A 24,813-nucleotide genomic window follows, 5' to 3' on the forward strand; every position below is an offset into this window, starting at 1 on the left:
GTTTAACGTCTCTCACCATAAGGACATAGAGGGGTTTTCTGCGTCTTCGGAAACTTCCGAAGAAAGTTCTTAAGGTTCGGACCATAGCGGCCAAGTGGATCATCAGGAACCATGAACCTGTGATTTGAGGAGAAAATGGAATCAGTAATAATAATAATAATAATAATCATAATATTGTTAGATTTGTTATACGCCTTGGAATGTTTAATACAGGTGATTAATCACAAAAAATGGACCTTTTAAAAAGATAGTGTCAAAACTGAGGGCCTCATACTGAAAATTCAAAGTATGCGGGGACGACCACTTTGATATATTTTATTTTGAAAACCAATACAAAAATATATAAATTTTTTGAGGGGGGGGGAATCCTGCATGTTAAGGGGTCTCAAAAAAAAATCAATTAACAATTCAATTCAGATTTTAAATCGCTTCATATTTTTGTTGGTAAAGGTGAATCTGCTTTTCTACCTCAAGGTACTCAAAGCACTTTGACAATATTTCCACATGCACACACTGACGCCATGCAAGGCTCTAACCAGCACCCATCAGGAGCAAGGCTGAAGTGTCTTGCTCAAGGACACAACGGACGTGACTAGGATGGCAGAACCCAGGGATGGAACCAGTAAACCTCAGGTTGCTGGCACAGTTGCTCCACCAACCGAGCCACGTCGTCCATCATTTAAAAATATATACATTTGAAAACGAAACTTACATTTTCAATTTTTTAGGGATGAAATACATATTACATTTTTTTAAGAATATTTTTTAAAAAAATAATTTTGAAACCTGTTTTGAAAAATAATTACTATACCCTATAATACATTGCGAGAATCTGTTTGAATCGGGAATTGATTCTGAATCAAATCGCTGCCCCAATCAATCAATCAATCAATCAATGTTTATTTATATAGCCCCAAATCACAAATGTCTCAAAGGACTGCACAAATCATTACGACTACAACATCCTCGGAAGAACCCACAAAAGGGCAAGGAAAACTCACACCCAGTGGGCAGGGAGAATTCACATCCAGTGGGACGCCAGTGACAATGCTGACTATGAGAAACCTTGGAGAGGACCTCAGAAGTGGGCAACCCCCCCCCCCCTCTAGGGGATGTCGAGCGGGTCTAACATGATACCGTGAAAGTTCAATCCATAGTGTCTCCAACACAGCAGCAAGAGTCCCGTCCACAGGAAACCATCTCAAGCGGAGGCGGAGCATAACAACAACAAGACTGTGTTGTTGCCGGTGCTGTAGTCGTGGCTAACAAGCGAGCTAGCTCGGTGACTGACTAACGACACCATGTCTGTGGTTTGGGATTATTTGAAGGTGCCTCTGACGGATTAAAACTGGCAAATTGCAATGACTGCAAAAAGTTGGTTACGCGAGGAGGAACCAAGATGTCTTCCTTTAATACGAGCAATTACATCTCCCGCCTCTTCAAGAATCACAAGGAAGTACACGATGAATACAAGCAGAAGATGGATGTGAGCCCTGTTTATAATTTCCTGTTATAGAGTATGCCAGGCAGTCTTGCACGTAAGGAGGACTATCTTATTGTTTACTTCATGACTCTAGTATACTCTGGACTGAAGCTGTGTGCCTTCATTGTTTTTGTAGCTGTTGTTTTCAGGCATGTTTATAAAAAATAATGCACTTAGTGAAAGTCAAAGTATAGTATTTCCCATAGTTGTAGTGGGTATCAGGATTATCTCAGGGAGAGCATGTCCCAAATTCCAAGCTGCTGTTTTGAGGCATGTTAAAAAAAGTAATGCACTTTGTGACTTCAATAATAAATATGGCAGTGCCATGGTGGCATTTTTTTTTCCATCACTTGAGTTGATTGTTTTAGAAAAGCATGTTACATTGTTTAATGCATCCAGCGGGGCATCACAACCAAATTAGGCATGATAATGTGTTCATTCCATAACTGCATATATCGTTATCGGTTGATATCGGAATCGGTAATTAAGAGTTGGACAATATCAGACATCTGTAATATAAAATATAAATGTGACAGATTGTAGCCAAAGGCTGATTTCCATCTGCAGTGTCATTGCAGAGAAACAAGCCAGGGCTCCCACTCATTCAGCGTTATAGTGACTTGTATTTATCTTACTTTTGCTGTATTTATCTGGCACAAGTGGAAAGCCGGTCCCTGGGAAAAAAATATAAAATGCCTACAAAAAATGTTGGGGACCCCTGCATTAAAGGGTTTAACAGTCGGTGCAGTGAGGGTACAAATGACAAACCATGAACAACTAAAGATGAAAATATAAATGAATCAATTCAAGATATCATACTTTAAAGTCCTACTGAAAGCCACTACTAGCCACCACGCAGTCTGATAGTTTATATATCAATGATGAAACATTAACATTGCAACACATGACAATACAGCCGCTTTACTTTACTAAACTGCAATTTTAAATTTTGCGGGAAGTATCCTGCTGAAACGTCGCGGTATGATAACGCGTGCGCGTGGTGTCACATTGTAGAGGACATTTTGTTCCAGCATCGTTCCCAGCTATAAGTCGTCTGCTTTCATCGCATGATTCCACACTATTATGGACATCAGTGTTGCTGAAACTTTTGCAATTTGTTCAATGAATAATGGAGACGTCAAAGAAGAAAGCTGTAGGTGGGAAGCGGTGTATTGCGGCCACCTTTAGCAACACAAACACAGCCGGTGTTTCATTGTTTACATTCCCGAAAGATGAGGGTGAAGCTTTACTATGGAACAGAGCGGTCAAGCGAACACGTTTGGATTGGACCACACACACAAAGTACAGTGTATTATGCAGCCATCATTTCGAAAGATCGTGTTTCGAAGAGGGTCCCTTGCGAAGGGCAGAGATGAGCATCGCCACCACCCGTCGACTGGTGCTGAAGAAAGGTGCGGGGCCGACCTTCAGGTTGTACAGGTAAAACCATATAATCTCACTAAAACACTAGTAACACAATAAGCAGATAAGGGATTTTCCAGAATTATCCTAGTAAATTTCTCTAATAACACCTGAATCGCTCCCACTGTATAGTCTTTTTTTTTCTAGTCCTTCACTCTCACTTTCCTCATCCACAAATCTTTCATCCTCTCTCAAATTAATGGGGAAATCGTTGCTTTCTCGGTCCGAATCGCTCTCGCTGCTGGTGGCCATGATTGTAAACAATGTTCAGATGTGAGGAGCTCCACAACCCGTGACGTCACGCGCACATCGTCTGCTACTTCCGCTACAGGCAAGGCTTTTTTATTAGCGACCAAAAGTTGCGAACTTTATCATCGATGTTCTCTACTAAATCCTTTCAGCAAAAATATGGCAATATTGCGAAATGATGAAGTATGACACATAGAATGGAGCTGCTATCCCCGTTTAAATAAGAACATCTCATTTCAGTAGGCCTTTAAAGGCCTATTGAAATGAGATTTTAATGGGAGCCTCCAACAAAAAGTGCTATTCGGACCGAAAAAAGACAATTTCCTCATTAATTTGAGCGAGGATGATTCGTGTTTGAGGATATTGATAGCAACGGACTAGAGAAAAAATAAAAAACGCGATTGCATTGGGACGGATTCCGGTGTTTTAAACACATTTACTAGGATAATTCTGGGAAATCCCTCATCTTTCTATTGTGTTGCTAGTGTTTTAGTGAGTTAAATAGTACCTGATAGTCGGAAGGGTGTCTCCACGGGTGACTCGACGCGCAGTGTCTCAGGGGAGTCGACAGCAGCTGCATGGACGCCACAAGCTCAGCTTTTCTCCGGTAAGAAGCGACTTTTTAATCACAATTTTCTCACCGAAACCTGCTGGTTGACATTTGGTCTGGATTCATGTTGGCTTGACCGCGCTCTGATCCATAGGAAATTTTCACCTCCGGGAATTTTACACAAGGAATCACCGTGTGTTTGTGTGGCTAAAGGATAAAGCTTCCCAACTCCATCTTTCTACTGTGACTTCTCCATTATTAATTTGACAAATTGCAAAAGATTCAGCAACACAGATGTCCAAAATACTGTGTAATTATGCGGTTAAAGCAGACGACATTTAGCTGTGTGTGTGCGTAGCGCTCATACTTCCTAAAAACGCGTGATGTCTTGCGTACACGTCATCATTACATGACGTTTTCAAAACGAAACTCCCAGGAAATTTAAAATTGCAATTTAGTAAACTAAAGCGGCCGTATTGGCATGTGTTGCAATGTTAATATTTCATCATTGATATATAAACTATCAGACTGCGTGGTCGCTAGTGGTGACTTTCAGTAGGCCTTGAACTATATGCTTATTACTGTGATTGTAGGATCAAGGTGTACCTAATGAAGTGTCTACTTGGACTCACTTGTCGTTAACGAAGGTGTACATGAGCAGCCTCGCCTCGATGAAACGCTTCCACTCGGGCTTGTCGGCCTTGAGGTCGCGGTACAAGTCGTTGGACACGATGACGCCGTCTTCATCGTAGGCCATCTTCACGATGAAAAAGTCGTCGTTGCAGACCACCCGCCTGCCCCCCACGCGGCGCGACGGTGTGAACGTCAGGTGCTTCTTCTTCTCCAGTTCCTCCAAAATCCTCTGATCTGTGTGACAAAAAAATGATGTGTGAACTATCAAATCTAAAGCTGTTAAGTAATTTGTCAAATTAAATTAAGTAATTCCAAATTGGCAACAATTACCATCCTTTTATAACCAAGCTTGATTAAATAAAGTCCAAAAAAGAGAATATCTCCTTTCATTCACAGTTTTTTTATGAACAGAGTTTAATAACAACATTAAAAGTGTCTTAAAATATTAACTCCTTTTAGAAATCACAATAAAATCCATAGGCAAAAATACAAATATCACCAGGATGAATATAAAAATTGATGGTGCATTTTATTGCATTCGTTTACAGTCATCCCTTGTTTGTTGCTGTTAATTGGTTCCCGGTATCAACGCGATACATTCTTTTCAGGAATCACTAATTATGAATCAAATATTTCCATAGCTTGAGCATATAAAAGAACCTTTTACCAACTTCTAAATCACAGGTGTCAAACTCAAATCAGGCCTGCCACATTATTTTATGTGGCCCGCAAAAGCCTGGAAATAATATGCATTAATAAAATGCTTAACCTTTTTTTACTAAATATATTTATTTCCCTTTTAACATTAGAAATCAAGTACTGCTTTCAATTGCATATCTTTTAAAATACAATATTATCAAAATCTAAATATTGTAATATCATGTATCTTAAAAATATTTTTTATTAAAATAAAGATTAATACTGGACTTAAATATCTGTTTGACTTATGATTTTTAAAAAAGAATTGTCAATCAAATTGTGGACTGTAAAACTGAAAATAAATTTTACGGTTAAATTCCACCGACTGAGTTTTTTACCTTAAAATCAACTTTGGTACTGTTTTTTTCCATATACAGTAAAACACTGGAACATTAAAAAACAAACAAAAAAAAACAAGATTTTTTATGGTTAAAATCCATGTATTACATTTTTTTATATGCTGTAAAAAAAATAACACTGTACTTTTACTGGAACATTCTGATGACTGAGCTGCACGTTTTTAAAGTATTTTTTGTTTTTGCAGTTTATGTAAAAAAAATATTTTTAATGTATTTTATATATATATATATATATATATGGCCCTGCGATGAGGTGGCGACTTTTCCAGGGTGTACCCCGCCTTCCGCCCGATTGTAGCTGAGATAGGCGCCAGCGCCCTCCGCGACCCTGAAAGGGAATAACCGGTAGAAAATGGATGGATGGATATATATATATACATATATATATATATATAATGTTAGGGCAGGGTTGCAGCTTACTGCGCGGTTTGTTCTCCCAGGATGCAAACAGACGCTTCCGGACAGGACTTACAGGTAGGAACATGATTTAATCTTGAGAAAAACTCAAAGAGATACAAAAACAGAAAACAACCCGATGGAACAAGGTGCCGATCGCACTTGAAGCTAAAGACTTTAGCATGGGCTCGTAGACAAGCAAAACTTACGTAACAAGAGCTGTGACACAAACAAAGAAGTTAGACCTACTGACTGGCAAAATCAGGTTTAAATAATGTCTCTGATTAGGAACAGGTGAGCGTCCCGAACACAAGAGGCAGGTGAAAATAAAACATAGCCATGGTAACAAACTCAGAGATGCACAAACAGGAAGTAAAGGAGTCCAAACCTAACAGAAAACACAAAGCATAATCCGGCCCACGGATTACGACAATTCATATATTTCTCATTGTTAAAAGCGGCCCTCTGAGGGCAGCCAGAACTGCGATGTGGCACTCAATGAAAAGCAGTTTGACACCCGTTTTCCAAATCAATTTGCCAACATTATGAGAGCTCTCTGGACATGAAAGCCTTTAGTCACACTCCTTTAATCCGATGGAGTAATGTGTCCTGAGACTCAGCCAATCCGTGGCCAGCATACTGAACAGCGTCTCCTATAGTGGCAAATGCTACTCTAGTATTCATATTTTTAGCCCTAAATTAGCCATTGTTATGCGTGACCATGCTTGATTTTGGAATAAAACATTGTATTATATGCGTTAAAAAAGAAAATGTGGTGGAGCCGTGATATTTGAAGTGCAATATGCTTGAACATGCTTAATTTAGGACTAAACAAATGTAGAATATGCTCTGAAAAAATGCATATGTCCCATTAATGTGATGTGGTGAAGCCACAATATTTGAGCGGCCGTATTGTATTTTTTTTAAATTGTACTTTGGTGCCCTCACAAGTGACCATAAATCCCCTAAATCCTTAACTTTAACAACCATATGGCTTCAATAATAAACATTTTAAAAAGTCCAAAGACATGCACCTGGGGATAGGTTGATTAGCAACATTAAATGGTCCCTAGTGTGTGAATGTTGTCTGTCTGTCTGTGTTGGCCCTGCGATGAGGGGCGACTTGTCCAGGGTGTACACCACCTTCCGCCCATGTGCAGCTGAGATAGCCTCCAGCAACCCCCGCGACCCCGAAGGGGACAAACGGTAGAAAAGGATGGATGGATGGATGTATCTTATATGAAACTTTAAATTTATTTTCTACTTTATATTTTGCTTTTTTGCTTGATTTGAATTGAAATAATTCAATTTATAATGTAATTATTTTATGAGGATTGTATTTTTATTCATGATTTCATTTGCATCAGTAAAACACTTCTAATTGCCTTGCTTATGAATTGTGCTCTGATATTACATTTTATTAGTCATGTACATGTTTGTAACAGCTGAATGAGCAGCACAGTTACAGTAAGAAATGATAAATGGGTTATTCTTGTATAGCACCTTTTTTACCTTCAAGGTACTCAAAGCACTTTGACACTACTTCCACATTCACACAATGATGGAGGGAGCTGCCATGCAAGGCCCTAACCAGGACCCATCAGGAGCAAGGGTGAAGTGTCTTGCTCAAGGGCACAATGAGGTTGGTAGAAGATGGGCATTGAACCAGGAACCTTCAGGTTGCTGGCACGGCCACTCTCCCAACTGCGCCACTCCGTCCGTAAATAAATATTTATGAATGGATTAGTCACCTTTTTTGTTCGTAGGCATATGCCTAAAATAACTTAAACTGCATTTAGAAGTCAATGAAATCAATAGAGGCATTAAATATGTGTACGCTTAATTATCTCATTACTCAACTAATCGTTAAGATAGTCGTTGACTAATGGACTATCAAAATAATCGTTGGTTGCAGCTCTAGTAGCAAGTAGCCCATATTATCAGCCCCTTAAAGGGGAACATTATCACAATTTCAAAAGGGTTAAAAACAATAAAAATCAGTTCCCAGTGGCTTGTTTTATTTTTCAAATTTTTTTTCAAAATTTTTCATCTCCCAGAATATCCCTAAAAAAAGCTTTAAAGTGCTTGATTTTCGCTATTTGCGATGAGACTGTCCATTTCCCTGTGACGTCACACAGGGCTGCCAATACAAACAACATGGCGGTTACCACAGCAAGATATAGCGACATTAGCTCGGATTCAGACTCGGATTTCAGCGGCTTAAGCGATTCAACAGATTACGCATGAATTGAAACAGATGGTCGGAGTATGGAGGCAGATAGTGAAAACGAAATTGAAGAAGAAACTGAAGCTATTGAGCGAATAGCTATTGACGCTATTCGGCTATAGCGTGGGTGTACCTAATGAAGTGGCCCATAGCATGGCTGCCTTATTAGCATCGCCGGTAAAATGTGCGGACCAAACGATCAGGACTTGCGCATCTTGTGACACTGGAGCAACTTAAATCTGTCGATTGGTAAGTGTTTGTTTCGCATTAAATGTGGGTATCTAGTTTCAAATGTACATACAGCTAGCGTAAATAGCATGTTAGCATCGATTAGCATAGCAGGTTAGCATCGATTAGCTGGCAGTCATGCTGCGACCAAATATGTCTGATTAGCACATAAGTCAACAACATCAACAAAACTCCCCTTTGTGATTTTGTTGACTTAATGGTTGCAAATGCATCTGCAGGTTATCCATACATCTCTGTGCCATGTCTGTCTTAGCATCGCCGCTCAAATGTGGAGACACTCTGGTACATTCTATGGGGGTCTGGCGGCAGATTTCTTGCCAGTGGTGCAACTTGAATCCCTCCCTGTTAGTGTTGTTACACCCTCCGACAACACACCCACCAGGCATGATGTCTCCATGGTTCCAAAAAATAGTCGAAAAAAACGGGAAATAACAGAGCTGAGACCTGGTGTTTGTAATGTGAAAATGAAAATGGCGGGTGTGTGTTACCTCGGTGACGTCACGTTCTGACGTCATCGCTAAAAGACCGATAAACAGAGAGGCGTTTAATTCGCCAAAATTCACCCATTTAGAGTTCGGAAATCGGTTAAAAAAATACACGGTCTTTTTTCTGCACCATCAAGGTATATATTGACGCTTACATAGGTCTGCTGATAATGTTCCCCTTTAAAGATCTTGCTGGCTTTTTTTGTATGGCTGTTGCACCTTGAAAATGGCCGATTTCACAGATTTCTCAGATTGCGGAAAAAGGCAAGAAGGCCGTGAAAAGAATAAAGGGTTGAGACACGGTTATGGTGTACCTGAGATTGGGACATCGGGCCTGGGCTGCTCTTTCCTCCACGAGGGAACAAACACGGTGACCTTGGTGTGGCCTTGATGCAGGAAGAAGTCCACGGCCAACTGGATTCCCAAGCAAGAGAACACTTCCTTGTTCCCATGGCTACACAAAAGAAGCAGGTAGATCACAGACGGGCAAACCAGCACAGGTACTACCCATGATATAAAACACAAACCCCACAAGCAGTGAAGTTGGCACCTTGTGTAAATGCTAAATGAAAACAGAATACAATGATTTGCAAATCATTTTCATATTTAATTGAAGAGAAAGCAAAGACAAGGTATTTAACGTTCGAACTGGGAAACTTTGTTATTTTCTACAAATATTAGCTCATTTGGAATTTGAGGCCTGCAACATGTTTCGAAAAAGCTGGCACAAGTGGCAAAAAAGACTGAGAAAGTTGAGGAATGCTCATCAAACACATTTTTGGAACATCCCACAGGAGAACAGGCTAATTGGGAACAGGTGAGTGCCATGATTGGGTATACAAGCAACTTCCAGGATGGGGCGAGGGTCACCACTTTGTCAACAAATGGGTGAGCAAATTGTCCAACAGTTAAAAAAACATTTATTACTGGGCTATTGCAAGGAATTTAGGGATTTCACCATCTACGGCCTGGTGTATCATCAAAAGGTTCAGAGAATCTGGGGAAATAACTGCACGTAAGCGGTGGTATTACGGACATTCCATCCCTCAGGCGGTACTGCATCAAAAAGCCACGTCAGTGTGTAAAGGATATCGCCACATGGGCTCAGGAACAATTCTGAAAACCACTGTCAGTGATGACATTTTGTGGCTACACTTGTAAGTGCAAGTTCAAAACTCTACTATGCAAAGTGAAAGCCCTTTATCAACAACACCCAGAAACGCCGCCGGCTTCGTTGGGCCCGAGTTCATCTAAGATGGACTGATGCAAAGTAAAAATGTGTTCTGTGGTCTGACGAGTCCACATTTCAAATTGTTTTTGGAAACTGTGGATGTTGTGCCGGCTGGAACGAAGATGAAAAGAACCATCCGGATTTTTATAGGCACAAAGTTGAAAAGACAGCATGTGTGATGGTATGGGGGTGTATTAGTGCCCAAGGCATCAGTAACATACTGTACACATCTGTGAAGGCATCATTAATGCTGAAAGGTACATACGGGTTTTGGAGCAACATAAGTTGCCATCCAAATAACGTTATCATGGACGCCCCTGCTTATTGCAGCAAGACAATGCCAAGCCACGTGTTACAACGGCATATTGAACAACTTAAGCTGTACATCAAGCAAGAATGGGGAAGAATTCCACCTGAAAAGCTTCAAAAATGTGTCTCCTCAGTTCCCAAATGTTTATTGAGTGTATTTAAAAGGAAAGGCCATGTGACACAGTGGTAAAAATGCCTGGGACAACTTTTTTGCAATGTGTTTCTGCCATCTAAGTCGAAGTTAATGATTATTTTAAAAAATGAATACTTCTGTCATTTGGAACATCAAATATCTTGTATTTGCAGTCCATTCATTTGGATATAAGTCTAAAAAGATTTGCAAATCATTGTGTTGTGTTTTTATTTAGCATTTACACAACGTGACAACTTCACTGCTTGTGGGGTTTGAAGATACCGACATTATAGAACCTTTTTTCTTGACAGCCCTACCATATACTCATATATTTTGCACAATTGACACACAAAAGTGTTTTAGTCACATGTGAATTGTGAATTATATTTATATAGCGCTTTTTCTCTGGTGACTCAAAGCGCTTTACATAGTGAAACCCAATATCTAAGTTACATTTAAAGCAGTGTGGGTGGCACTGGGAGCAGGTGGGTAAAGTGTCTTGCCCAAGGACACAACGGCAGTGACTAGGATGGTGGAAGTGGGAATCAAACCTGCAACCCTCAAGTTGCTGGCACGGCCACTCTACCAACCGAGTTTTGCCGCCTCTCTACCTACCGTGCTGTTGGAAAATACCAGAAATAGAGTTTCTACAGTGTCACTGCAACATACACACAGTAACAAGCGGGAATTTTAATGTGGGTTTCATTAGCTCTCATTAAGTAATCAAAGAGTCACCAGAACCAACATCAATAGTATTTGGACGTTCATGATCATGGATAGTCAGCACAAAAAAGGTAGCCTGTTGCTCATCACACAAACAGTCAAAGGCAGTCAGGCTGGTTGCATTCACTTTTCCAGAAACAAAAAAAAAAGATTTGCATAATGCACCCAATCTATTTGCACGCCTGCACAGACACGCTTGGCAGGAAGTACAAGGGCACGCAGAAACAAACATTCAACTTCGCCTTTAGACGCAGCGGGGGGGAAAGGGTGTGTTCCGTCATCATTCCTAAGCTAGTTATATGCAAATGATGTCGCACTGTTGGTTACCTTCTTCAATTCAGTCTCCTTTTAGGCCAATGGTGTCCAAAGTGCGGCCCGCAGGTCATTTTTTAACGGCACATTTTTAAAAATACTATGGAAAAAAAATGTAAAACATAAAAAGTGGTATAAAAGAGCAAACAGGTGGAATATAACAAGAAAATGTTGCAATGTTTCTTCCTTAAAAAAAAAATAGTGAACCAAAATCAATTATGAACTATTGACCAATTCAAGGCTCCAATTTCGTCACATTAAATATTCCACTTTGAGATATTTTGGGGGGCAAATGTTGCATATTTTTGCATATAAAAAACGGAGCTGTTTTTTCTCAAAGAAGGGCCTAAAACGTACAAACAAAAAACAAACTACAAAAAAAACGTATAATTGATGAATAGATCTGAAGTTGATCTCGAGACCATTGTGTTAAAAGTAAACGGTAAAAAAAAAAATTATAGATTTTTTAACACTTTAAAGAGTAGGACCCTTTTGGATCAGTGTGTTTTGTTTTGAAGTGTCATTGCACAAAAAGTAATAGTGAGTTAAAATCAATGGTGTTATGAGTTGTTGACCTTTTTTTTGTTTTTAAGTGTCATTGCACAAAAAGTAATAGTGAATTCAAATCAATGGTGTTATGAGTTGTTGACATTTTTACGGCTCCAATTATCATATAATCTCAAACATTCTACTTAAAAATTTTATTGGCATACAACTTAAATCTTTAAAAACGTCATATTGACAGATAGACTTAATGTTGATCTAAAGATTTAAAACTTCAATAATAATAAAAATAATAATACTGAATAATGACACATTTTTAACATTTTATTTTTACCAAAACCCTTTGGTAAGTAACCCTTTGTGATCAAGCCTGAGTGGAGGCCTAAATCTATATTTTTAATTCATATATTGTATTTTAAAATAAATGGCCCCCGCTTGCTTTGATTTTTCAGTGTACAGCCCTTCAGTGGAAAAAGTTTGGACACCCCTGCTGTAGGCTAATGTACATACAGTATAGTATGTACCATAAACATCTTTTGTAGGGATGTTCTAATCGGGACTTAATTGTGCCGATTCCGATAGAGATCATCCATGAGTGTGATGGGCTGATACTGACACGGCTCACGTGTACTAATGTACTATTCACAGTAGAACAATACTAACAGTACTAATGTACTATTCACAGTAGAACAATACTAACAGTACTAATGTACTATTCACAGTAGAACAATACTAACAGTACTAATGTACTATTCACAGTAGAACAATACTAACAGTACTAATGTACTATTCACAGTAGAACAATACCAACAGTACTAATGTACTATTCACAGTAGAACAATACTAACAGTACTAATGTACTATTCACAGTAGAACAATACTAACAGTACTAATGTACTATTCACAGTAGAACAATACTAACAGTACTAATGTACTATTCACAGTAGAACAATACTAACACTTTAACAATTCTTCTCAGCTGAAGAGGAAAAATATAATCCGAGAGAAAAATGCAATTTAAAACATTTGTATGCACGAACTACACTTAAAACCTTTAGCACAGGGGTCAGCAACCTTTTTGAAAACAAGAACTACTTCTTGGGTACTGATTCATGCCAAGGGCTACCAGTTTGATACACACTTAAATACATTGCCAGAAATAGCCAATTTGCTCAATTTACCTTTAAGTCTATGTTATTATAAATAATTAATGATATTTATATTTGTGGAAACACTGATCATCTTAATGATTTCTCACAATAAATATATATTTTTGATGACATGTTTTAATTGGTTTCAAATCCAATCTGCACTTTGTTAGAATATATAACAAATCGGACCAAGCTATATTTCTAACAAAGACAAATCATTATTTCTTCTAGATTTTCCAGAACAACATTTTTTTAAAGAAATTCTAAAGACTTTGAAATAAGATTTAAATTTGATTTTACAGATTTTCTAGATTTTCCAGAATACTTTTTTTGAATTTTAATCATAACAAGTTTGAAGAAATATTTCACAAATATTCTTCGTTGAAAAAAACGGAAGCTAAAATGAAGAATTAAATAAATAAAAATATTTATTATTTCTCATAATAAAAAATTAAAAAAATTACTTGAACATTGATTTAGATTGTCAGGAAAGAAGAGGAAGGAATTTAAAAGGTAAAAAGGTATATGTGTTTAAAAACCTTAAAATGATTTTTAAAGTTGTATTTTTTCTCTAAAATTGTCTTTCTGAAAGTTATTAGAAGCAGAGTAAAAAAATAAATCAATTTATTTAAACAAATTTCCCCCGGGTCAAACTCGTCACGTCACGAGTGACACTTCACCTGTCATCATTTTCAAAATGGAGGAGGCTGATTTCAATCATTTGAAATCGAATAAAGGGAAGAAGATTAAGAGCTATTCAGTAGGATTTAAGGTCCAAACTATTGAATATGCTAAAAAGAACAGTAAGCAGCTATGTTTTATTAATATACCGTAGCTGCGTGTGTCAAATATGAGTCATTAAATGACTCCCGCCTCCTGGTGGTAGAGGGCGCTAGTGATCCTTCTTGCGACTACTCGGCTGCAGAAGAAGTGACAACAAGCAGCAAGAGTGAGCAGCGATCCTTTAGTTTTTCCTCTCGCTTGCACTTTTAACATGGAGGATTACATATCTAAAATAAAACTGTTTTCTAAACTGGACTTTCAATCGAAGTAGGAGGTGAAAATCTCTGTCGAGACAGAGACTTTTAAAACTGAAGAAAGATAGGGAAGACTTCTATAAACAAGTTATCGATGCTTTTGATCAGAAGGAGCTGTGCATGGACTTCATTTATAAGTAAAGGTAAGACCATAATAACATTTTTTTTATTAAATGTGCTTTTCATGATGGTATCCTTACATCACACTCAAACGTATAAGTGCAGGCCTAAATTTACCGCATGCCTTTGGTAAACGCCGTAGTGAGAAGAGGTTTTAAATGAATTAGCGCCCCGGCGGCAATTGAAGGAAATAGGGTATATCCCAAATAATATATTGTCATTGACATCCTTCTGGCAGGAGTCTGCAATGTATACTGCAGTATAGATTGTAGGCTATAGCACCCACACCTGGAGGTATACTGCAATATAGATTGTAGGCTATAGCACCCACACCTGGAGGTATACTGCAGTACAGATTGTAGGCTATAGCACCCACACCTGGAGGGGTTCTAAAGGTTTGTTTGGGTTGTGTCCAAGAACACTGAAGTCATGAGTAAAGAAGTAAGTTTCTCACCTCATGGCCACGTTACTCCCATCTATGACAATATTCCTCAGCACGTCTTCTTCCTCTTGGCTCGGAGAAGAAGCGAGCGGCAGCATGACGGTGGGTTCCGCGTACCGGCCGTCCCCTTTGGTGACCAGCACAGACACGGTGGTCACGGGGGCCCGCTCGGCCAGCGGCTCGGCCCTCATCCCAACCAGCTCGCCCAGGACTTTGTCGGTGTCCACGCCGGAGCCAAACTTCCTCAGCACGGCCGTGACCTGCGCCGTGGAGTATCCCAGCTTATGGAAGAAGTCCAGCTGGGCCTCGTCCGGCTCATCCGGAGGACGCGTCTCCATTGTGTCACAGGGGGGACGGGTTGAGATCCATCCAGGAGGACTCGGTCTTCGGACTGCTTGTGCTGGGGATGGGAGTCCACAAATGTGTACTTGACAAGTTCATCCTCTCTTCCTGGGTGCAGCCTCTTTCTGTTTGGGGCCACGCCAGAACATTGTCAGTCAATTTCAGAGACATGTGTCATCTGCAAGCCAGTCCTTTCACAGACTTTTTCTTCATGCACATTTGCAAGCCAGTCCTTTCACAGACTTTTTCTTCATGCACATGCAGATCAAGCTTGCATCACACGGCTGCCAACTACACTAGGAAATTAGTACAAGGACAAAGAAAACAGCATTTGGATTAACTTTTTTAATTATTTTAACTGATTTTTATTTATTTATTTATTCCGTTCTTTATGCTCGTGCGGATAAGTCATCACCCAGCTGGCAACTAGACTAGGAAATAAGTTATAGGGACAAAGAAAACAGCATTTGGTTTTTTTTTTTAATTATTTTAACTTTTAATTATTATTTTTTTATTTATTCCGTTTTTTTATGCTCGTGCAGATATATTGTCACCTGGCTGGCAACTAGACTAGAAAATGAGTCAGGGTCAAAGAAAACTGCATTTGGATGAACTTTTAAAATTATTTCAACTGATTTTTATTTATTTATTTATTCCGTTCTTTATGCTCGTGCAGATATGTCATCACCCGGCTGGCAACTAGACTAGCAAAATAAGTCAGGGACAAAGAAAACAGCATTTGGATTCATTTTTTTAATTAATTAATTACATTTGAATTATTTTTGTATTTCAATCATCAATCAATCAATGTTAATTTATATAGCCCTAAATCACCAGTGTCTCAAAGGGCTGCACAAATCATTACGACTACAACATCCTCGGTAGAGACCAGATAAGGGCAAGGAAAAACTCACACCAGTGGGACGTCGGTGACAATCATGACTATGAGAAACCTTGGATAATTGAATCACTTGTTTATTGTTCAACAAGTTTTTAGTAGTTTTTATATCTTTTTTTCCAAATAGTTGAAGAAAGACCACTACAAATGAGCAATATTTTGCACTGTTATACAATTTAATAAATCATAAACTAATGACATAGTGCTGTATTTTACTTCTTTATCTCTTTTTTTCAACCAAAAATGCTTTGCTGTGATTAGGGGGTACTTGAATTAAAAACATGTTGACAGGGGGTACATCACTGAAAAAAGGTTGAGAACCACTGCTGTAGACCACATTTTTATTATGACTTTTTGTTTTATTTTCCCTTTTTATTAGGCTGTGAAAACAGACAAAATAACTGGATTAATCACACAAAAAACCTTTAGCATGAAGCAGCGTAAGTGCGCATGCTCAGTAGCCATTTTTTTATGGGTCGCAATTTTTAAATCTCATTTGTGAAATGTAACATTATAGTTTTGATGCACTGTATTTCTGAGAAATTACATAATGGCTGTCAAGAAATAGTTTTTAATAGAATGATAGACACTGTAATTTGTACTTAATTACATTAGTCAGCAACACGACCAAGCAAAACACGCCACTTATTTTAATAGCTTCGTAAAGTACAACCACTGTCGTGACTAAAAAATGAACTATTAGGTTAAAACAAACTTTGATACCACATCTGATAGGCTAGTAGCCGTATACCAGGGGTGTCCAAACTTTTTCCACTGAGGTCCGCACAGGTAAAAAAGCATGGGGGGCCATTTTGATATTTTTCATTTTCAAACCGTAACAAAATATATGCATTTTTAAAAATTATTTTACATTTAGAGGTCCCAGGGACCATAAAGGCTCTCAGTTAATAAAATGATAAAAATAAGTCAATTTTTTGTTATTATACTTTATTCAACACTTACAGTAAATCTCTATATCAACTTAAAAAAAAAAAAAAAGGTTGTATGGCATTTCTGTCAAAAACATCATTGGTTTTTTAATAGTAAAACTGAAATATGCAGTATTTAGTCATTAGAGCCCTAAAAGATCAATAATGCAGGACACCATTGATTTTAATTCTTTATTTTTGAGTAATCACAGTGAAAAGATAAATAAAATACCAGTAAATATATTTGGGTGCCCCACTCAGAAAGTGATACATTTTTATTAGGGTTTTTTGTTTTACTTTCAACACTTAAGTTACAAGATCAACTTCACATATATCTGTCGATTTTACGTTTCAACTATTATTTTGTTTTATGCTCTTTTGTCAAAGAAAACTTTATTTTATATGGCAACTGCACAATATATGCAATATTTACCACGTAAAACATTTCAAAGTTAAATTATTGAACTAATTGGAGCTTTGAAAATAATTTATTATAACATGGATTTTTTTTTTGTCATTATTTTTTGTTTTGAGCAATGGCAAAAAAAATTAAAAAGAATAATTGATTGATAGAAACTTTTATTAGTAGATAGCACAGTACAGTACATATTCCGTACAATTGACCACTAAATGGTAACACCCCAATAAGTTTTTCAACTTGTTTAAGTCGGGGTCCACCTTCATCAAGTCATGGTAAAGATGGTTTTTACATGTAAAATAAAGACATAAGAAAAAAAAAAACGCCTGCATGGCAGCTTTGTGTCAACATTGCAACTTTTTCTCATTAGATTTCACCTCATTCCAATGATGTTAAAGTCCTACTGAAAGCCACTACTAGCGACCACGCAGTCTGATAGTTTATATATCAATGATGAAATATTAACATTGCAACACATGACAATACGGCCGCTTTAGTTTACTAAATTGCAATTTTAAATTTCGTGCGAGGTATCCTGTTGAAAACGTCGCTGAATGATGACGCTTATGATGACGCGTGTTTGTGACCTTATTGGTTGTAGCGGACATTTCAGCCCAGCACTCACGGCTAAAAGTTGTCTCTTTTTATCGCATAATTACACAGTATTCTGAACATCTGTGTTGCTGAATATTTTGCAATTTGTTCAATTAATAATGGAGACTATAAAGAAGAATGCTGTTGGTGGAAAGCGGTGGATTGCAGCTGCCTTTAGCAACCGAAACACAGCCGGTGTTTCTTTGTTTGTTATGAAGCTTTAACACAGAGCGGTCAAGCCAACATGTTTCTCTGCCACATGTCAACCAATTGTGATATTAAGTCGCCTCTAACCGGAGACTTCAGCGGATTATGCGACCTCCTGCAGCAGCTATCCAAAAGGCAGCTGTGATCTTGGCTCCTCCATTGGCTTCTCTCAGAGACACTGGCGTTCACCGCAGCCCTCCAACTTTCAGGTATGACTTTATAATCTCACTAAAACACTATTAAAACAATAAGCAGACAAGGGATTTTCCAGAATTATTCTTGTAAATGTGTCTAATAACATCTGAATCGCTCCCACTGCCGCCGCCTGGAGCCGTCGCCTTTTTTAATTATTTTAGTGCTTCAATCTAACTTTCCTCATCCAAGAATCTTTCATGTTAGCTCAAATTAATGGGGAAATCGTTGCTTTCTCGGTCCGAATTGCTCTTATTGCTGGTGGCTCACATTATAAACAATGTTCAGATTTGAGGAGCCCTCACACCGGTGACATCACATGCACATCGTCTGCTACTTCCTGTACAGGCAAGGCTTTTTTATTAGCGACCAAAAGTTGCGAACTTTATCGTCGATGTTCTCTACTAAATATGGCAATATCGGGAAATAATGAAGTATGACACATAGAATGGAGCTGCTATCCCCGTTTAAATAAGAAAATCTCATTTCAGTAGGCCTTTAATGTTCTTTTTTATTTTTGCAATAGCATTTCCAGAATGTGCACTTTGGACACCCCTGCCGTGTACCGAATAAAGTGACCATGGCTTCCCTCAGAGACACTGGCAGTCACCACACCCCTCCAACTTTCAGGTACGACCATATAATCTCACTAAAACACTAGTAACACAATAATCAGATAAAGGATTTTCCAGAATTATCCTTGTAAATGTGTCTAATAACATCTGAATCGCTCCCACTGCCCTCCTTTTTTTTCTTCTAGTTCTTCACTCTCACTATCCTCATCCACAAATCTTTCATCCTCGCTCAAATTAATGGGGAAATCGTCGCTTTCTTGGTCCGAATCGCTCTCGCTGCTGGTGGCCATGATTATAAACAATGTTCAGATGTGAGGAGCTCCACAACCCGTGACGTCACACGCACATCGTCTGCGACTTCCGGTACAGGCAGGGCTTTTTTATTGGCGACCAAAAGTTGTGAACTTTATCGTGGATGTTCTCTACTAAATCCTTTCAGCAAAAATATCGGGAAATGATGAAGTATGACACATAGAATGGAGCTGCTATCCCTGTTTAAATAAGAACATCGCATTTCAGTTGGCCTTTAATGTTGTTTTTTATTTTTGCAATTACATTTCCAGAATGTGTGGCGGGCCGGCAAACAATTAGGCCCCCGGGCCGCACGTTGGACACCCCTGCCGTGTACCTAATAAAGTGACCGCCGAGGCTGTGTACGTACACGTCTGTCTCTTTGACAAAGAGCGGCAACTCAATTGAATGAAAGGCCACTTTACTTCATTTTGTCGGATAGTTTACACAAACCTAGAGCAGCGTTAGGAGGAAACTTTAGAGGACACTTTATACACGAATAAGAGTTCCAATGTGTGACAACTGTCAAGGTGCCATTTTTTTCTTAAGTATCATTTCATTGTAAAAAAAAGTCGTCGCTTTCACGTCAACTTGTTGAAAAACAGACCTACCTACCTTGTAAGTCCTGACAAACATTCAAAAGCGTGTCCACTTTGTCGACTCCATAATTGTGTTCTTGTTGAAGACTGAAGTAGCTCGACAGCTCTTGGAAAACATTTTGGCGTGCACCTTGTTAGGCGATTTGAGCTTTTTTGGGTTGCGGCGGCTTCCGTAGTCACAAACCTGTCGTCTGACGTAGTTGTCTAAGCTATGCTGCCCTCTAGTGGCTAAACATAGAACTGCATGTATATTTTCTTTACTGTACTTCGCATATACTTTCAAAATAAAACTATCGAGATTATATCGACGCAGTTTGGGGATATAATACATTTGTATATGTAAATCTACTCATTGACTGATATCCAGAAATGACTAACAACTTGTGTGATTCAGTCAAAAATAGTAACAGAAGTTTCTACATATTTCTACTCAGAAATTAACAATGTATTCTTACATTGTGACTTTTATAAAAGGTCTTCTTTTTATTGATCAATATCCATATGCACTGCTGCCTGTATGTTTTTTACATTTATTTTATTAAACCTCTTGACAAAAAAAAAACTGTTTTACAACACCTCATTTAAATCATTTATGCAGGAAGTGAACTCAATTCAAATGACAAGTAAATACATTAAATGCTACATTTGCGAACAAATTCGACATTAAAGATGTAGCGGGCCACTTAAATAATGTTACAGACCAAAAAACAACTCTAAATTATGTGGAATTCCACATTAAAGATGTGGCGGGCCACTTAAATAATGTTACAGACCACAAAAAAACATTAAATTATGTGGAATTCCCCATTAAAATATGTGGCGGGCCACATAAAATGATGTGGCAGCTCATATAAGGTGAGGTGCAGGGGCACCGCTAGGGATTTATGGCCCCATGAAAAGAATCTTCAGAGGGCCCCCAACACATAATTTCAGATAATTTCATCATCATTAGGGGCCCTCCATCATGGGCCCCTAGAATCCGTCTCCTTTACCCCCCCCCCCCCCCCCTTTTTCGGCGCCCCTGGTGAGGTGACAGACCATCTAAAACATGGGTGTCAAACTCTGGCCCGCCGTGCAATTTCATTTGGCCCTTGAGGCAATATCAAATTAGCATTAGAGCTGGCCCGCCAGTACCATACAACGGTAGAGCCGCTGTAACACTGCATTCGCCGCTAATACTCATACTTGCCAACTCTCCCGATTTTCCAACCATTCTCCCGAATTTCTCCAGATTTCCACCCGGACAACAATATTGGGGGCGTGCCTATAAGGCACCGCCTTTAGCTTTGTCTACAATATGTTGTCATGTCTGCTTTTCCTCCATACAAACAGCGTGCCGGCCAAGTCACATAATATATGCCACTTATACACACACTTAAGTGAATGCCAGCATACTTGCTCAACAGCCATACAGGTCAGACTGAGGGTGGCCGTATAAACAACTTTAACACTGTTACAAATATGCGCCGCACTGTGAACCCACACCAAACAAGAATGACAAACACATTTCGGGAGAACATCCGCACTGTAACACAACAGAACAAATACCCACAACCCCTTGCAGCACTAACTATTCCGGAACACTACAATATGCACCCCCCCCCCCCCCCCCCCCCCCCCGCTACCACCTAACCCTGCCCCCCACCCCCAACCCCACCCATCTCATTGTTATTTTATTTTAATATTTATTAGCCTGTGGAAAAATGTAATGTTGATATTTACCTCAGAAGGCTGCAAATAGAAAAGAGGCATTAAATGTTTTATTTAAATGTTATTAATTTTACCATTGATGTTTTTTCGTTGTTGGTTTTTTGGGGAAAGTTGATTTTGAACTATTAAGTTATATAATTATTGCCTGTTCCATATTCAGTGGTAAAGCAAATCAGTGTAGCAAACTGAGCAATAATTAACATTTTATTCATGCACTTTCTCTTGCTACTTCAAGGCTTGAATGTTTGATTCATTCATTATTGTTATTTTATTTTCAAATGTATTATTAGCCTGTGGAAAAAGTTTATTTAGATATTTACCTCAGAAGGCTGCAAATAAAGTGTGATTCCCTTGTCCTACTGGGAGACTTCAACGCTCATGTTGGCAACCACAGTGAAACCTGGAGAGGCGTGATTGGGAAGAATGGCTGCCCGGATCTGAACCCGAGTGGTGTTTTGTTATTGGACTTTTGTGCACATCACAGATTGTCCATAACAAACACCATGTTCAAACATAAGGGTGTCCATATGTGCACTTGGCACCAGGACACCCTAGGCCGCAGTTCCATGATCGACTTTGTAGTTGTGTCATCGGATTTGCGGCCTTATGTTTTGGACACTCGGGTGAAGAGAGGGGCGGAGCTTTCTACCGATCACCACCTGGTGGTGAGTTGGCTGCGATGGTGGGGGAGGATGCCGGACAGACCTGGCAGGCCCAAACGCATTGTGAGGGTCTGCTGGGAACGTCTGGCAGAGTCTCCTGTCAGAGAGAGTTTCAATTCCCACCTCCGGAAGAACTTTGAACATGTCACGAGGGAGGTGCTGGACATTGAGTCCGAGTGGACCATGTTCCGCACCTCTATTGTCGAGGCGGCAGATCGGAGCTGTGGCCGCAAGGTAGTTGGTGCCTGTCGAGGCGGCAATCCTAAAACCCCTCGGTGGACACCAGCGGTGAGGGATGCCGTCAAGCTGAAGAAGGAGTCCTATCGGGTCCTTTTGGCTCAGAGGACTCCAGAGGCAGTGGACAGGTACCGACAGGCCAAGTGAAGTGAAGTGAAGTGAAGTGAATTATATTTATATAGCGCTTTTCTCAAGTGACTCAAAGCGCTTTACATAGTGACACCCAATAGCTAAGTTACATTTAAACCAGTGTGGGTGGCACTGGGAGCAGGTGGGTAAAGTGTCTTGCCCAAGGACACTACGACAGCAACTAGAATGGCACAAGCGGGAATCGAACCTGCAACCCTCAAGTTGCTGGCACGGCCACTCTACCAACCGAGCTATGCCGCCAAGCGGTGTGCAGCTTCAGCGGTCGCGGAGGCAAAAACTCGAACATGGGAGGAGTTCGGGGAAGCCATGGAAAAGGACTTCCGGACGGCTTCGAAGCGATTCTGGACCACCGTCCGCCGCCTCAGGAAGGGGAAGCAGTGCACTATCAACACCGTGTATGGTGCGGATGGTGTTCTGCTGACCTCGACTGCGGATGTTGTGGATAGGTGGAAGGAATACTTCGAAGACCTCCTCAATCCCACCAACACGTCTCCCTATGAGGAAGCAGTGCCTGGGGAATCTGTGGTGGACTCTCCTATTTCTGGGGCTGAGGTCGCTGAGGTAGTTAAAAAGCTCCTCGGCGGCAAGGCCCCGGGGGTGGATGAGATCTACCCGGAGTTCCTTAAGGCTCTGGATGCTGTGGGGCTGTCTTGGTTGAAAAGACTCTGCAGCATCGCGTGGACATCGGGGGCGGTACCTCTGGATTGGCAGACCGGGGTGGTGGTCCCTCTCTTTAAGAAGGGGGACCGGAGGGTGTGTTCCAACTATCGTGGGATCACACTCCTCAGCCTTCCCGGTAAGGTTTATTCAGGTGTACTGGAGAGGAGGCTACGCCGGATAGTCCAACCTCGGATTCAGGAGGAACAGTGTGGTTTTCGTCCTGGTCGTGGAACTGTGGACCAGCTCTATACTCTGGGCAGGGTTCTTGAGGGTGCATGGGAGTTTGCCCAACCAGTCTACATGTGCTTTGTGGACTTGGAGAAGGCATTGGACCGTGTCCCTCGGGAAGTCCTGTAGGGAGTGCTCAGAGAGTATGGGGTATCGGACTGTCTGATTGTGGCGGTCCACTCCCTGTATGATCAGTGTCAGAGCTTGGTCCGCATTGCCGGCAGTAAGTGGAACACATTTCCAGTGAGGGTTGGACTCCGCCAAGGCTGTCCTTTGTCACCCATTCTGTTCATAACTTTTATGGACAGAATTTCTAGGCGCAGTCAAGGCGTTGAGGGGATCTGGTTTGGTGACCGCAGGATTAGGTCTCTGCTTTTTGCAGATGATGTGGTCCTGATGGCTTCATCTGGCCGGGATCTTCAGCTCTCACTGGATCGGTTCGCAGCCGAGTGTGAAGCGACCGGAATGAGAATCAGCACCTCCAAGTCCGAGTCCATGGTTCTCGCCCGGAAAAGGGTGGAATGCCATCTCTGGGTTGGGGAGGAGACCCTGCCCCAAGTGGAGGAGTTCAAGTACCTAGGAGTCTTGTTCACGAGTGAGGGAAGAGTGGATCGTGAGATCGACAGGCGGATCGGTGCGGCGTCTTCAGTAATGCGGACGTTGTACCGATCCGTTGTGGTGAAGAAGGAGCTGAGCCGGAAGGCAAAGCTCTCAATTTACCGGTCGATCTACGTTCCCATCCTCACCTATGGTCATGAGCTTTGGGTCATGACCGAAAGGATAAGATCACGGGTACAAGCGGCCCAAATGAGTTTGGGTCTCTCCCTTAGAGATAGGGTGAGAAGCTCTGCCATCCGGGAGGAACTCAAAGTAAAGCTGCTGCTCCTTCACATCGAGAGGAGCCAGATGAGGTGGTTTGGGCATCTGGTCAGGATGCCACGCGAACGCCTCCCTAGGGAGGTGTTTAGGGCACGTCCAACCGGTAGGAGGCCACGGGGAAGACCCAGGACACGTTGGGAAGACTATGTCTCCCGGCTGGCCTGGGAACGCCTCGGGATCCCCCGGGAAGAGCTAGACGAAGTGGCTGGGGAGAGGGAAGTCTGGGTTTCCCTGCTTAGGCTGTTGCCCCCGTGACCCGACCTCGGATAAGTGGAAGATGATGGATGGATGGATGGATATTGCACTATTAAGTTGTATAAGCGTTGCTTGTTCCATATTCATTGTTCAAGCAAGTCAGTGGAGCAAACTGAGCAATAATTAACATTTTATTCATGCACTTTCTCTGGTTACTTCAAGGCTTGCATGTTTGATTCATTCATTATTATTTTATTTTCAAATGTATTATTAGCCTGTGGAAAAAGTTTATTTTGATATTTACCTCAGAAGGCTGCAAATAGAAAAGAGTTA

At 40.4% G+C, this 24,813-nt stretch overlaps 1 protein-coding gene across 6 annotated transcripts in view; it reads right to left on the reverse strand.

The window, feature by feature from the left end:
• The window catches only part of zc3h12ab (zinc finger CCCH-type containing 12Ab), a 59,316-nt gene that overhangs the window by 4,563 nt on the left and 29,940 nt on the right, over positions 1 to 24,813 (reverse strand). The window contains exons 1-5 of one of the 6 annotated variants that reach the window (XM_061881518.1): positions 19,776 to 19,933; positions 14,727 to 15,352; positions 9,067 to 9,206; positions 4,337 to 4,571; positions 17 to 117 (exon numbers count right to left, since the gene is read on the reverse strand). In XM_061881518.1, coding sequence (XP_061737502.1) covers positions 17 to 117; positions 4,337 to 4,571; positions 9,067 to 9,206; positions 14,727 to 15,052 — 802 coding nt within the window. In that variant the 5' untranslated portion in view covers positions 15,053 to 15,352; positions 19,776 to 19,933. Of the gene's footprint in view, positions 1 to 16; positions 118 to 4,336; positions 4,572 to 9,066; positions 9,207 to 14,726; positions 15,353 to 19,771; positions 19,934 to 24,813 lie in introns of those variants that run through there. The other 5 variants (XM_061881517.1, XM_061881519.1, XM_061881522.1 and 2 more) reach the window with 5 other exon arrangements.

This window comes from Nerophis ophidion, linkage group LG21 (genome assembly GCF_033978795.1).
Source record: "Nerophis ophidion isolate RoL-2023_Sa linkage group LG21, RoL_Noph_v1.0, whole genome shotgun sequence".
NCBI classification, from domain to species: Eukaryota; Metazoa; Chordata; class Actinopteri; order Syngnathiformes; family Syngnathidae; genus Nerophis; species Nerophis ophidion.